This window comes from Microcebus murinus, chromosome 19 (genome assembly GCF_040939455.1).
Source record: "Microcebus murinus isolate Inina chromosome 19, M.murinus_Inina_mat1.0, whole genome shotgun sequence".
In the NCBI taxonomy this organism is placed as follows: domain Eukaryota; kingdom Metazoa; phylum Chordata; class Mammalia; order Primates; family Cheirogaleidae; genus Microcebus; species Microcebus murinus.
Window position 1 is genome coordinate 42,069,825 of NC_134122.1, and position 16,092 is coordinate 42,085,916.

General features: G+C 42.0%; 1 protein-coding gene across 3 annotated transcripts in view; it reads right to left on the bottom strand.

Annotated features, from left to right (window-relative positions):
• The window catches only part of PCNX2 (pecanex 2), a 264,024-nt gene that overhangs the window by 190,310 nt on the left and 57,622 nt on the right, over window positions 1–16,092 (bottom strand). For all 3 annotated transcript variants that reach the window (XM_075995467.1, XM_012738242.3, XM_012738240.3), the window contains exons 11-13: window positions 14,843–14,996; window positions 14,711–14,743; window positions 5,428–5,599 (exon numbers count right to left, since the gene is read on the bottom strand). In XM_075995467.1, coding sequence (XP_075851582.1) covers window positions 5,428–5,599; window positions 14,711–14,743; window positions 14,843–14,996 — 359 coding nt within the window. The remainder of the gene's footprint in view (window positions 1–5,427; window positions 5,600–14,710; window positions 14,744–14,842; window positions 14,997–16,092) is intronic.

A 16,092-nucleotide genomic window follows, 5' to 3' on the forward strand; every position in this document is an offset into this window, starting at 1 on the left:
CGAGCTCCACGCACTAGATCTTCTCCAAAATATATTGGAGCAGGAAAACTCCAGTCTTTAAAATAAAAGCTGTGGAGGTGGAAGGAGGGGAAGGTGGAGTTCATGTTTTTCATCCATCAGATTGCAGAAAATGTGAATGAAAATGCAGTCAAACGCTTGTTATGTTAGCAGGGCTTTTGAAGAACTACACTTAAAATTGCTGAAATTATTCTGTCCTTTTTTCCAAAAGCAAAAAATAAAAAAGTCCCTGTGGCTGTTTGCAATTTTCTCTATGCACAAACATTTTTTGTTAACACACCACTGAGTGGGGTCTATAATTTTCTTTCACTTCTTCCTAACTCCTTATTTTCCTTAACAATAATTATCATCAATACAGAAGCTTCTGGTTGGTACAGTTCTTTTCAAGCAAAATTCATAAATAAAAATATTATAACTTAAGCTTATTTTTATTAAATATGAATAATATGAATTACCATATTTGCAGGTTTGGAGTGCCAAGCATGTAGAACGAAAATATGGAACTAAAAGCAAAATATATGGAGTGGATGAGAATGCATACATTGTGTGTCTTCAATGTGCACTTTCTGTGTATTAACTAATTGTCCTATTATGGACTACTGAGGCCAGGAAACAAACCTTTGTATAAGACATAGAAAAGGGAGGTCTGAGTGTTCAGGGAAGGGAGGGTATAATGCAGTACCTGGTCAAAGAATCACCACTTAAAAGGGTTACATTATTGAAGCTGCATTATCCTAAGTAGGAGTTTAAAGAACCCATCGAGGGCATGGACCAGGGCTACAGATAATGGCCAGTTTCATCTTGCCTGAACTTTTTCCATGCCAGGGAACTCCTTGCTTCACTAAGCAACTTACTCTAGTAGAGGACAGCTCTAACCCAAACCATTTTACAGGTCTTCCTTGCACTGAGCTGGAATCTACCTACTATCTAGTTACTATGGATACAACATCCTCCCTTCGACCTGGCAGGTTTTTTTTTGTTTTCAGTTTTGTTTTTGTTTTTTGGGACAGACTCTGGCTATATTGCCCAGGCTGGTCTCCTGGCAGCCTTTTAATGATCTGTGAAGCTATCACCTCTGTCTACCTCTAGCACGCAAGCGTTTCTGCTCTGGGTGGGATATCCCCACTTCTACTAACCAGTGTCCAGACCAGCAAAGCCCATGTGGCTATACTCCTCCAGGCACGCTCTGGCTTTGCTACTGCTCCTTTTGAAATATGGTACTAAGAACTGAAGACCTTTTGGCTTTCTCACTCATAGGATAATTACAAAGCCAGTCTCACTCAAAGGCTTTTGCTGGTTACTCAAATGGAAAGTAATAAAAATTCCAGCCCAGAGGTCACTAATTGCTGAATGAACACACAAAATGAATGGTAAGAAGGACTTTCACCTTACTCCTAGAAATAAAAATAAAAGAATTTTTCTTTATAATGAAAGGAAAGTGAATAAAGTGACATTCTGAATATATATGATCATAAAAGAAAATTATATATTGTCCTCAACATTTATATCATCTTCATTCACCTTAATTTTTCCTCCTCTTATTGCTCTATTATCTGACATTTGCTTCTTGCCTTTGAGATGCTCCTCTCCTTGCATTAAATATGACGAACAGCTTTTCTTTCTTTCCCACCTACACAGTGTCCACTTGACTCACCACCTACCACCGGCTCAGGCTTTCAACTCTCTCTGCCCAGGGACTGTCCTTGCTCCTTTCCTGTTCCTCTTCCTCTGCCACCTGCTCCCCCTCTGACAGGGTGGTGGCACTAAGCAGAAACCAAGAGTGGCAGTGGGTAACACAAATATCACCAATAAGGCACTGCTCTAGGAAATACTTCAGGTCCCCTAGCACCTGCCAAAGCAGGACCCAGTTCCACCCAACGCAGTGTGGAAGGCACAGTAGCACCTTTGGCCACAGATGGTAACAAGGTCACATGTACTTAGTTCTTGCTTCTCTCTTGTCCTTTTTCCTACATGGTCCTTGTTATGGGTTGAATTGTGTTCCCACAAAAGATGTTGACATCCTAACCCTGCCCTCCATAACTGTGAAAGTGACCTTATTTGAAAATAAGGTCTTGGCAGATGAACAAGCTAAGCTGAGTGCATTAGGGTCTTCCTGGGCCCTCATCCAACATGACTGGTGTCCTTATAAAAAGAAGGGGGACAATTTGGACACAGCAACACACAGCAGAAGGACAAACATCTACAAGCCAAGGAGAGAGAGTTGGACAGGCCCTTCCCAAGAGTCTTTGGGGAGGGCATGGCCCTGCCCACACCTTGTTTTTGGACTTTGCCTCCAGAGCTGTGAGACAACAAATTCTGGTGTTTGGAGCCACCCAGTTTGGGGTAATTTGTTATGGCAGCCCTAGGAAACAAATACACTCCATTTCCCTCCTAATCTTTTGTTTTCTCCTAATTTTTTCTTCTCTTCTTGCCAGTCCCTTAACGTAACAATGGCAGCAGCTATAGACTACTTAGATCCCTTGTCAGCTTAAGAAAAAGAGGGTGAAAAAGTTCCACAAAGAAAAAATGACTTTGAATTGCCCTTGTTTTCCCTCATGAAGTCAGGAAAATAGTATTAGCCTCTGTCTCCTCCCTCTCTTTCCCAAGTGTTCTGAATTTGGTTCACAACCTTTTCCTGCTCAGTGCAAATTAGTATGTTTAACACATTCATTCCATGGGGATTGCTATTGTTCTATTTTTCTATTTATCTTTACCCTATAAGTCATTTAGCTGGCTTGCTGGAATATTTATCAACATTTTTACTTGTCAGTGTTGACAAGCAGACAAAAATATGTATTAGGAAAAAGTTTCCATGAGGGAAAGAGAATTCCAGTTAGAAAGATAAGAATGCTCCCTCTGCAGTCCCTAATGTAACCAATTTGAAAAAAAAATAAAATTAGATAGTGCATAGCTAGTAACGTATTCTAGAACAAGAGTTACTGCTAAAAGTAAAATCTCAGGCTTTTGCCAAGTACATTAATGTCTTACTTTTTGAGCTTCAATAACACCTCACATTCTAATACCATTTGTAAGTTCCCCATGCCAAGACAACTACACTTATTCAACAGAATTGACTTTTTTATAGTAGGAAATTAAAAAAAAAAAAAAAAAAAAAAAACAGGAATGAAGGAGAGACCTAAGTACAGAAAAGCAATTTGTCAATAGAATATATGTCGTGCTCTTCTTCCCCCAAGTATCTTTCCACAGATCATTGGCAAAAGGTCCTTATTAAGTCCCAATTATTCTAAAGGCTGAGTTAAACAGTGCAAATTGACTATAGCCTTCTCTGATTTATGAATGGGAAGCATTCCAAAAGTTCCTTTGTACATTAGTCTCTTTAGTACTTAAAGCAAAAGCCTTATGTTCATGAGTTCATCCGTTCAACGTATGTTTATTTAGTGCCTGTAGACACCAGACACCACTGAGGGTTCAGTGGAGAGAAAGCAGGCAGGGTCTTTGCCTTGCCTTCACCACACAGATAAGCTGGTGAGAGAGACAGACATTGATCAGAGATCACAAACATAAGCAGGCTGCTACGAAATGGGTTAAGGGCTATGAAAATGATGGGTTGCTAAAGAATGGAAGATGGGACCAAACTTAGGGAAATGAGGTGTTGTTAGCTAGCAGGGTTAAGGGTAGGGGGCAGTGGGACAGATTCCGAGCAGAAGGAACACACATGAGGGGAGGAGATGAGAAGAGGCCACAGATCTTCATGAGCTATGAGAGGTGGAACTCTACCAACACTAACCGACGCTCATGACCTGGAGAAAATATGGCCATGAAGTACCCAAGATGCAGTGTGGGGCGTGGAGGGGAAAAGGCAACACTTGATGTAGAGAAATGTTTGTTGAACATCTTCCAAAGTCCTTTTATGCCCTCTCACCTCTCATCCCAGGTCCCTGTGTGCCCCGGAGCTCTGGACCCTAGCACCACTGTTTGAAAAAAGAAGACGGCAGGAAAGGATGGCACTCCACAGTGTGCAGTCATGACCAGACCTCTGTGTCTACTCAAACTGACTCCTTTACTGCGACTGTCTGAAGGAGGAAGATGGGTGAGCTAAGTTATAAGAAGGTAAAAATGACTGAAAGCCTTTCTTATTGTAGGTGTGTGTGTTCCAACCAATAAAGCATCAGATGAGATTTTTTTTTAAAAAAGTAAAGTGAAAAATATCAGCAAGGGTAGCAACAAATACTATTGAGCACTGACTGGGAGTCTAATCATGGGATCTGTTCCTCTTTTTTTTTTTCCAACATGTTTCTGATTCCTAATTGAACTCAGAGATTCTCTGAGACGTGGTGCCTAACACTTTGGCATTAAGAAGCTACTCAGCTCCTCACACGATGTGACTAGAAGTGCTGAGGATGCAGAGAAAAGTGAGTTGGGCGTGGGGGCAGTGAACAGTTTGCTACCAACACAGCAGGAAGAGAAACGAGGAGGTGGCAGCTGGGAAGGAGGTCAGAGGGTAGAATGCCTACCAGAGTGTTCACCTATCAGGAGCCCAAAGAAAGCTTACACCACACCTGAGCACCCTCCCCAGCTCCACTGGAGAGACTCAAGGAGCTATCGCAGGGGGTGCAGAAAGGATGCTATAGGATCTACGGCTTTGACAGTCTCCTCTTGAGTAAGATTTCTAGCAGGTCAGTGAGCCATACAAGACTGGTGTCTTTGGTAGCTGCCCTTTATCCATCAACTCAGTTGGTCAATGAGATCACAGCCAATTACAAGTTAGCAGGTGTGTAAACCCCTTGATGTCTTTGCAAGAATTCTCTAAGCATCTGCAGTCAAGACTTCAGAGCTGCAGGTTGGTACTGGGGCAGCCTCTGTGCATAATATTGACAGTAACAGCTAATGCCTGGTGCCAGGAACCTTCTATATGTTCAAGTACACGAACTCATTTAAAACTTGCAACAAGTTCTGAGATGGGAAATATTTTGTCCCCATATTACAGCTCCAGAGCCGGGACTCTAAACCATTACAATATGCAGGTGACTTGTTAAACAGAGCATCTGACATCGAACACAGACCTTAAGGCAAGCAAAGGGGACCAGTAGAAGACTGGGTGACCAGAAAATCCAGAACTCCACCTGGACTGAGAGTTGTGTCTGTTCATGCTGCCACCTTGGTAGCAAATCCACCGCAGCAGACACCACAGTGACCAATCTTCAGGTACCACAGTGCTGCCACACCTTGGTCATGGATATTAAGATCCTTTAAATTAATTCCATTATTGAACGCTTTGGGGCTCAGGCTCCCAGACAGTCTTCTGTAGAAGTATACAAGCCAAGATGGAAATGCACATCTCTTCATCCAATAATCAAGTAAGGCGGCTTCTCCAGCTAGGATTCAGAAGATAAAGGGAGATATATCCTTCCCCCCAATTTCTTCCCTATAACCCCAAAGTTAACTCACCTATTAAGTAGTCCCTAGCTGACTGCAGGGACACAGGAGAGAAGAGCTTCAGGCCATACACAACGTAACGGGGAGGGTGCCTGGCTTTGGCCCCTGTATCAAGAAGCAAAATAAGGCCACACAGCACACAAAAATAGATTGGTCTGCTATATGTTATGATTTGGTTGTGTCCCTAGAAAACAAACACAATTTCTGAATGGTACCTTTTATTTTGATTAAATGTCAAAAGCCTCACAGTCAGTAAATTTACACCATAGCATACAACTTATACCATACAGCACATTCTCGCCGCTCCCCTACCACAATTCATTCACACAAAATACCAGAGAGAAAAAGACAAAAAGCCTGATGCTTATTCTGTTAAATCAAAAATGTTGTGCTTCTCTATTTCAACAAGATTTACCTAAAAATTTAATTACCATTCTTGGAGAAAATCTAGATCTAATTTAATGTTTTCCCCAACAGTGCAACTTCCATTCATTTTGTTCACTTCAAGTGCAAAACTAATTTAAACCATTATTTGCTCTACACTTGGGCTCCACTAGTAATAACAAATAGAATTATAAGCTGTGGGCTTCAATTTCCTAGCGTCTTAGAAACTGAGACAATACCCGTGCAAACTTATACCCACAGAGATTGCATAAAATGTCTTAGTATAGCACAGTGGAATGATTAGATTTAAAAAACTTGTTATGCATACAGCACTTTCCTCTAAGGGGTACCAAATATTTAGCAGACTTCATCTTAGCACTCAAAATATTGTTATGAGGAGAAGCAGAAACACTTGTTATTCTTCTTGGATAGAAAAATTAAGAAAAAGCTACAACATCAACTTTCTAGGGCAAAACAAGCAAATAATTTACATCTCACAAATCAATGCACAATTCATAAGATTCAAAAAAACAAAAAAAAAATGAATTAGAGGGAAAATGTTCTTTGCATTTCATGAACTACCTTGAGTGTAAAAAAGTAAAAATTAAAGTGGTATGGTTTCAGATATGGATTTTTAAAGTCACTGCCTTGAACATATTATATTTAGAAAAACAATTTAAATTGCCACTGCTTCTATAATAGAAATAGTCCTATTCTGAGATGATCTTTTAACTGGAAGGAAAACACAGCCTGTCCACGGAGCCTGGCTATGTTTGGCTGAGAGTCCACGGTAAGTCTTGAAGAATACTTGCACCCTTAGGAAATATTCTTTTGACTCCAACTAGGTCATAGATTAATGGGTATGGGAATACTTTATTTGCATTTTTAAAAAATGAAACTAAAGCCTAAGTTAAACCTAAGCATTTCTCATCAAGTGAAGAGCAAAATAAATTTGTCGTTACAAATAGCTATGCAGTGTACAAACATATATGCATATGAGACATCTCCTCAAACTGACACTATTTAGGAAATATAACTAAATAGTTACCTTCCCCTTGCTCTGATCTTTCCTTCATTATCTAGGAATTAAAAAGCCTTTGGCCTTGAACAAGTCTAAGATATCATGTTGACTCAAACTGTACCGGGCAGGATTATGTTTTGTGTTTGCAGTTTGAGAAACGAAGCTTAATGCACGCTTACAAACAGCCTGCCCTCTTCACCACATTTTCCCATCTTACGTTGAGGGTCCCCAAACCATTCTAAGCATACTGCTAATACATGGCACATAGGTCACTTTTATTTGCCTTGATTCCCAAGATCACCTACCAATGAAATGCCCTGCTCTCCAGCTTTCACATATGAATCAATCATCAAAATCCCCAAGGATTGATTTTTAAATTTTTTTCAATAGAAAAATTCTGCTCACTCCACCAGATGAAGTCTGATCATAATCTCTTAAAAACTCATTTGACTCGGTTACTCCTCACCTGTTTTTAATTTTAAAACACACTTGGGAAGCATCAGTGGAACTGAGATGTGGAGCATCTTACAAGGCTACTGCACAAAAGCAGATGGATATGAGCGTTTGCGTTTTCCATCAGCCCCATGTCCACATAACTATTTCACGACCCGCGTTACGTGCTGGTCTGGGGCAGGGGAAGAGCAAACGGAGACTCTAACAAAAACTCCAGGAGCCCCACCTGCGTAGAGCAGAGGCACCTGTGGCTAAATGACGAGGCCATCCTAATTATCCTCTTAGGAAGAGAATGGGACGGTCAAATGCCTTCAACATTTGGTTGTTACTCTTAAGGGAAAAAAGTGTCTTATAAAGAAGATGGGGTGTCTGAGAGGATCTCAGGGGGCCCAGGGCTGGAGCGCAGCTGGGCCTCAGAGGAGACTGAAACTGGGGCTGTCCACGCCAGGCCAGGCCGCCCCCACCTGCTCTCAGCTTCGCTGCATGTGCCAGTTCCGAGCGTCATCCCATGGGGCAGAAGAGAGCCCCTCACACCCACTGAGCTTACACAGGCTCTCATGGCTGCCACATGCGGAGGTCCGGCTCCTCTTTTTGATGACCGACGCAAAACAACATCGGCGACGACAGGTGACGTTTATCTGGCCTCTCCCACACCACAGGCACTCGCTGCCCTGCCTATGCAAACGTATTCACATGGCTAATCCTCAGAACACCCTGAGAAGCACACACTACGTAAACTGAGGCATAAGGATGGAGAAGTTGCCCCAGGCCTCACAGACAGAAAACTGTGGTAGAGTAAGGATTCGGGCCCTGGCTGCCTGACTCCCCACAACCACCAGGGGATGAATGCATCTGACCCTGGATCCCTCGGGCCCCAGGACTCGGCCTGACTTGATGAAATTTCATTCACAATCGTCACTCTTTAAACGAAGAATGTGAACGTTACTCATGTGAAGCAAACAGAGTCGGGAAAGCATTCATAGTAACTGTGGGGTGTCGGCTTTTCCCAAAAGGGCGCTGGGTGGCGCTAAGGGCTCCTTGCCTGCAGAGGGTGTAGGAAAGCCATGCCTGCTCTGGCCACCCCTCTGCTGCTGTGCCATGACCTGATGGTCACCTACACTGAACTCTCACCACTGCAGTAAGGGTTTGCTGTGTTTTATGGTTTACACCAGGGGTCCTCCAACTTTTTAAACAAGGGGCCAGTTCACTGTCCCTCAGACTGCTGGAGGGCCGGACTATAGTTTAAAAATAACTATGAACAAAGTCCTATGCACACTGCACATATCTTATTTTGAAGTAAAAAAAAAAAATGGGCAAAACCACCCACATGTGGCCCGTGGGTCGCAGTTTAAGGATGCCTGGTTTACACCAAGACATCACAGTGGTGTAGGTTAGTTTATTTAAACATCATTTCTTTGTGGCTATTGATAACTTCTTTTGTATGTTCTTTTGTACTTCTTTTGACACCAGTCCACTGGGAGTCAGGCTAAGTGTTTGCCACTATGTACTTCGGTTTCCCTCGTATGTGGAGCAAACACGAGAGCACTGGGGATGGGCACCCTCCACCCCGGACAGCAAGTCATCTATGACCCACCCTTTGTGTATACAAAAGAACCCAAAATATTTTAGAGAAAACAGTATAGAAGATAAGTCTCAACTGAAGGGTCAAATAATTTTCAACTGGTTATTAGTAAGATGCTATTTCTGTTTAAATATGGTAGAAATGTAACAGGCTACTCTAAAAATTGAAAAGATATAGGCAAATAAGGTTCCTCAAGCTTAGTTTATCATTTAATTCTGCAGGACAATCTATTTTAGGGCCACCTTCCTAACTTTCGGGTCTGTGAACCTTGACTAATGCAAAATGGCAGGTGCAGCTGTCCAAGGCAGGGGGCAGCAAATGGGCAGCAAAGTGTTCACCAAGCACCGTCCAGGAGGTTCCATTCTGCTACCTCCTAGTTCAGGCCGTTTCCCCACCTGCCCAGCATCTCCCTCAAAGCCAGTGAGAGACATCAGAAAGAGTGGTGACCTAGGTTCTGCTTTGCATTAATGATAGAAATGTAGGATATGAGAATTTTAAAAAGGCAAATTTGGAATGGCTCCTGCTTTCAACTGTACTTTTTTGAGCAGAATAAATACACAAATATTATTTGACTTTGACTTTAAATCAAGATCCAGTAAACTGACCTTATTATTCCCAGGATTAAAGACTGAGAAATTATTTCATGTCATTCAAAATCCTTCCTCTGACAAACACTACCTTAGCCGGATGATCAAGGTCAACATCAACAGTGATAAGTCACGCTGGTAATTTGTCCCTTTGACATGATGTGATCGTGATCGACATGACACTTTACCTCTGTGACATTCCTCCTAAAAATCCATAATCTCTGTCTAGTCATGAGAACATGATATCAGACAAATCCCAGCAGAGGGATACTCTGCAAAATACCTGACCAATCCTCCTCAAAACTGTGTAGATACTAAAAAACTACTATGACTACTATGTTGCCAGCATCTAATCCTCAAGATTTCTTCCAGTAACCACCCAAGCCCCAGTTTTTTTAAGCTTTCCCAGACCTGTTTCCTTTTAGAATCAGACTAATTTTTTTTCAGGCGTAAGGAAAATCTGAGAAATTACTACAGCCAAGAGGAGCCCATGGAGACATGATAGCTAAATGTAATACAGTATGCTAGATGGAACCCTCAAACAGAAAGAGGACATCAGGTAAAGATTAAGGAAATCTAAGTAAAATGTGTATCTTAGTTAATAATAATGCATCAACATCAGTCCATTAATTGTGACAAATGTACCAATATTGTGACTAAAGTAAGAGGTTAATATAGGGGAACTGGGCATAGGGGTTCTCTGTACTATCTTCCCAATTTTTCTGTAAATCTAAAACCACCCTAAAATAAAAAGTTTATTTATGAAAGTCATTTGCAATGATTTCTGTATAACCTGAATTGGACACCAGATGTGTTCGTTGAATTACAGCAACCATTAATGGGCTAGAACACATGGCAGGTTGCAGCCCTTGCTCTTTGGAGTTTGCACTGTAAGGAAGGAGTAAAGACAAACATGCAGAGTGGAAGGAAACACTTACAGAGGACTTGGTATGCTCGAGAATACGTACTGGGCATATTATAAAAATTGCCCCATGCACTCTACTAAATCCAACTGAGGTTGTTATGATTATCCATATTTTGCAAACATACAAAAATACTGCTAAACATTTGCTAGGTGCTTCAGGGCCAGATACTATGCAAAACACTCAGGGGAATTACCTTGTTTCATTCTCTTATAATCCTGTTTTACTATTCCTCTTTTGCAGAAAAAAATCTAAGATTCAATGATGTAAGTTTCCTGAGACCCCCCACAGCTTGTACATGGTAAGTCTGGATTCAAACCTGAAACCTGCATGTTTCTGGTTAACCCCACCATTTCTCAGTGTATGATCTGAGATCACCCCCACCATGATCACCCTAGGATGTATATAAATGCAGATCCCCGGGACTCCGGCTCATAGAGGTGATCCCCATGCACACTGCTTCAGTTCATTGCTACCTCTCAGAAATTTTACTGAATTTTGCTTTCTAGATTATCATGAGTGGTTACTGTTACAAATCCATGTAAGTAAATTAATATCCTCATCCCCCATTACTATATTGCTAGTCTCTGATCCTCAGATTGCCTCCAGTATTCACTCCAACACCTAACCTTTCTAAGCTCTCCCAGAGCTGTTTTCTTGTCTTTTATTCTTATTGATTTATTTATTTTTTAATGAGACAGGGTCTCACTCTGTGGCCCAGTCTAGAGTACAGTGGCACAGTCATAGGTCACTGCAACCTCAAACTCTGGCCTCAAGCAATCCTCCCACCTTGGCCTCCCAAAGTGCTGAGACTACAGGCATTAGCGACTGCGCCCGGTCTCATACGTGTTTAATATGCAAACAGAAAATATTGAAAGAACACGACTTAAGGTGTTTTTATGAAACAACTTTGACAACTCTACCCATTTATACTTCCTATTTTCTCTTACAATCAGACTAATTTCTTTTAGTCCCAGGGGCTACTGTACAGTATCTATTACAGTATTAATTCTGTATTTAAAACTCAAATATATCAAGTGTTATGCAAAAAAAAAATTATTTTCATTTTGCTCTCTTCTGGTGTTAACAACCTACTCAAAATTTGCCACCTGCGCTCCTGGAAGCAAGCAGAAAAGAAAAAATAAGTCAATCATTCTAAGAGCAAAAATTGGCTGAATTTATTAATTAACCACCTCCTGACAAAAGCACAAAGTAGCATGGTTTGAAACGCAGTCTGGTTCATTCGACGGCCCCTTATGAATGAGAACGAGCCAGGACTACAGACAGCAGCAGTCCTGGGAACTGTCTCTGTGCCCCAGACCTTTGGTCACACTCTTGACCCTCTCCTACCTGAAGTTTTTTCATCTATAAACAGGAGATAATAAATTTGCCTTCTAAATACCCACATGGTTTGGCCAGATTGCAGCAGGAAATATTTTATAGCTACCATATTTTGTTTCTTCATTAGCACTACTGGAGAAACACCAGCTCAAATTAGAGACTAATCTACTTAGAAATCTGTGTAAGCAAATTAATTACTGCAATAAACATAGTTAGATGTCTATGTTTACTACGACAGTAAGAAAAGTAACGTCTCGCTATGACAGGCTTGATCAGATAAAGGAATAGCAGCTTGATCCATTCCTTTAGGAACTGGACAATATAACTCCAACTTAGAGCAGAGCAGCACCGGGGCCATGGTAACGGGCATTACAAATCCACAAGGATTACACAGCTGTACTTGCCTTCTGCCTGTGCTAGCGTGTTCTGCATTATTTCTGAAACGACATGCAGGAACGTTTAATAGCATAGACCACTCCTCCCCTGAATCACCCAGAAAAAGTGACACTGAACTGTAGTAACAAGCAAGGAAGGTTTTCCGAAGCAGGAGGGTGGTGATGTGGCATCTAGGGTGGGCTTGAACAAAACACTTCAAAGCTGCACATCTCTGCCCCCACCACCTACCCCAGATTTCTGCTGATGATCATAACAATACATCTCAATACCCTAATTATGCTGCTTCTACTTTATCTTGACATTCAGACTCCAGGATAAAAGAAGATGTATTACATGTAAACCAATTATGGGGAACAGAGGAATTTAACAAGAGAGCAATGTGTGCCATGTGATTGTCCAATTATAAGCTTTTCTTAATTACTGTGAGCTAAACAGGAGCTATCACAGATTTAAAATCAGTCCTAAATCCTGGATATGAGTTTTTTAAAAGCACAATAGAGGGAAGATCAAGCATTCTTTCATTTGAAGAGTTTTCCAGGGACCCACAGGAGCTTGCCACAACAAAGGAAAGAAGGTTGCTCAGAGAGCCAGGGGAGTCTGCCTGGGCCAGGGAGCCTGCAGGGTGGTGCCCATCTCACAGTGCCCTGTACCACCACAAACAAGGGGGAGGGGCAGCAGGCTCAGAGAAAACCATGTGCCTGTGTTTCACAGCTCATGGAAAAATGCCAGAGCACCAACACATCAGTATTGGTAAGTGCAGAGTCGTAGTTATGAACTGGCCCAAAGTCATGGGGATGAAAGGTAACAATACACTTGAAAATGTGGACTAGGAAGACATCAGCTTCATGAGAAAAGAATAATGATTCAGGGAAATGCAATTTCAAACCACAATGAGATAATCACCTCACACCTGTTAAAATGTATTTTATGGGCTGGGTGCAGTGGCTCACACCCATAATCCTAGCACTCTGGGAGGCCTATGTAGGAGAATTGCTTGAGGACAGAAGTTTGAGACCAGCCTGAGCCAGAGCAAGACCCCATCTCTAGAAGAAATAGAAAAATTTTCTGGGTGCGGTGGCATGCACCTGCAGTCCCAGCTACTTGGGATGGTGAGGGAGGAGGACCATTTGAGCCCAGGAGTTTGAGGTTGCAGTGAGCTATGATGCAGAGAACCACTGCACTCTAGCCAGGATGACAGAGTGAGACTCTGTCTCAAAAAAAAAAAGTCTTTTAACAAAAAGACAAAAGATAATAGTGTTGGTGCGAATGTGGAGAGAAAAATCCTTGTACACTGCTGATAGGAATGTAAACCAGTACAATCATTATAGCAAACAGTGTGGAGGTTTCCCAAAATAATTAAAAATCCAACTACCATATGACCCAGCAATCGCACTTCTGGGTATATATACAAAGGAAATGAAATCAGTATGTCAAAGAGACATCTGCATGTTCACGGCAGCTCTCATCACAATTACCAAGACATGAAATCAACCTAAGTGCCCACCAAGGGGGTGAATGGATAAAGAAAATGTGGTATATACATACATTGGAATATTACTCAGCCTTTAAAAAGAAGGTCATCTTTTACCTACTGCAAATGTTGTTGTCATTTGCAACAACATTGATGAGCCCCAAGGACATAAGGTTAAATGAAATAAGCCAGGCACAGAAAGAAAATTACAGCAGGATCTCACACGTGAAATCTAAGAAAGCCAAACTTATAGAAGTAGAGATGAGAACAATGGTTCCCAGGGGCTGGAACAGGTGGGGTGGGGAATCAGGAAAGGTTGGTTAAAGGGTATAAAGTTTCACTCAGACAGGAGGAATGCATTCCAGAGATCTACTGTATAGCATGGTGACTATAGCGAATAATACTGTACTATATACCTGAAAATTGCTAAGAGAGTAGATTGTAAATATTCTCACCAGAAAAATAAAAAGACAAATATGTGAGGTGATAGATATGTTAATTAGCTTTAGCTTGATTTAATCATTCCACGATGTATACACACACCAAAACATCACCTTATGTCCCACAAATATATACGATAAATTTAAAAAATAATAATGATTCATTGCCCACATAACTGATACTACTAATAAAAATAGCTAATGTTTATTGAGCAATCTCTGTGTGCCAGGTACTGTTGTACACACATTCCGTGAATTAAATTCCCTTAAGTGTTTTCATCAGCCTCATTTACACATAGGGAAACTGAGGCATGGAGAGGACTAGTATCTTGCTCAGTGTCAGAAACTCAAGTGGAAGAATCCAGAAACAAAGGCAGGTAGTCTGATTGCACAGTCTGCAGTCTTCCCCACCAGGCTGCTCAATCTTTCCTGGCATGGATCTGGTGGAATAGGAAACCCCCTCCACACACTCTCCAACTCCCACCCCGGCCCCTCCCCCGGTACCACCCATACCATGCTCTCGGATGCAATTGGAGCTTGGCCACCATGCAGTCATATCTCCATTTAATATTTCTACTTTTTATATTCAATATTCAGATATAGATAAAGATTTTGCCTTTTGAATAGGTTTTGGCCTTTTCCCTGTCTTTAACACAGGCAGACAAGACAAGCCACTTGCCTGTATTTGGAAACTTACGTGTATTGGTGAGGCGGGGTCAGGCTGAACGCTCTAAAACACAAATCAGAAGTGTCTGTGTCATCATCTCATGATTTCAAGGCTACATTAGTGAGAACACATGTTACTGGTAAGAATTAGATGAGGCCTTGCCTTTAACAGGGAATACTGGCAGCTGGCCATGACCAGGCAGAAGAGGAGCACCCACATGTCTTTGCAAAAGCCTCGGTTCAATGTCAGAAATCCAAGAAGGGAGACCAGGACAATGAGTAAAACCGCCAGCACATTCTCCTTGACATCTTCAGTTCTGTGCAAAATACACAAATAGAGACAAAGGAAATGAAAGGTAAGTTTGTCCAGAGAATACCTGCATGTTTCTAAAATGACAGACCGTGACAGCACAGTAGTTACCTTACGCAACCCTCTGTATCTGGCTACAAGATTTTAAGGTTTCTTTCTTTCCTCATTCCTGTGCTATATAAAAAAAATCCAGATTTTAGCTAGAGATTTCTGTCACTGAAGCAAATGAAATATCAGCCCATTGGATCTCCTTAGCCACTAAATGAGGTTTACTGGCAAGAGGCAGTTAACGATTCCATTCACAACCATGAAATGTGTTTCATATGAAGAGCTTCACTGGTTCCTTTCAATGGGGTGGGGGTTGCATTAACACCTGGTGAAGGCAGGAAATTGCTCCCAGATACAGTCTTTGGAGCCAGGGTTTGCTACCCAGTTTCAGAAGCTAAGAGAGCTGCAGCCAGAGAGCTGAGAGGGAGCTGAAACCTCCAAAGGTGCAGAGGACCTGCCATGGGATGTGCCATGGGCATACTGTCTCACTGGGTGATTTTTTCTTGTGGGACTCCCCATACACGGTACAAAGGGACAAGGTAAGGGAGTTTTAGGGTACTGATAGGAGGGGACTTCCAGGGCTGGATCCTAAAACCTAAGCAGGATGCAGAGGAAACTGACAGCAAGGGCTGCCAGATGGGAGAGTGCTGGTGGGTCACAGTGCCAGAGAGGGCTGGGTAACCAGTAGAGGGAGGCAGAGAGAGAGATATGAAGAATAAACCGAGACTGGGATTAGGACTTCAGAGGTGGAAGACTTCTATGGGAGGACAAAATGCAAGGTGGGGCCATGGGAGGGAGTGGTGGTTCATGCTAGTAATCCCAGCACTTTGGGAGGCCAAGCTGGGAGGATTGCTTGAGGCCACGAGTTCAAGACCAACCTGGGAAATATAGCAAGACCCCATCTCTACAAAAAATAGAAAGAAAAATTACCTGAGAATGGGGTCATGCACCCATAGTCCCAGCTACTCAGGAGGCTGAGGTGGGAGTATCGCTTGAGCCCATGAGTTTGAAATTGCATTGAGTTATCATGACCTCATTGCACTCCAGCCTGGGTG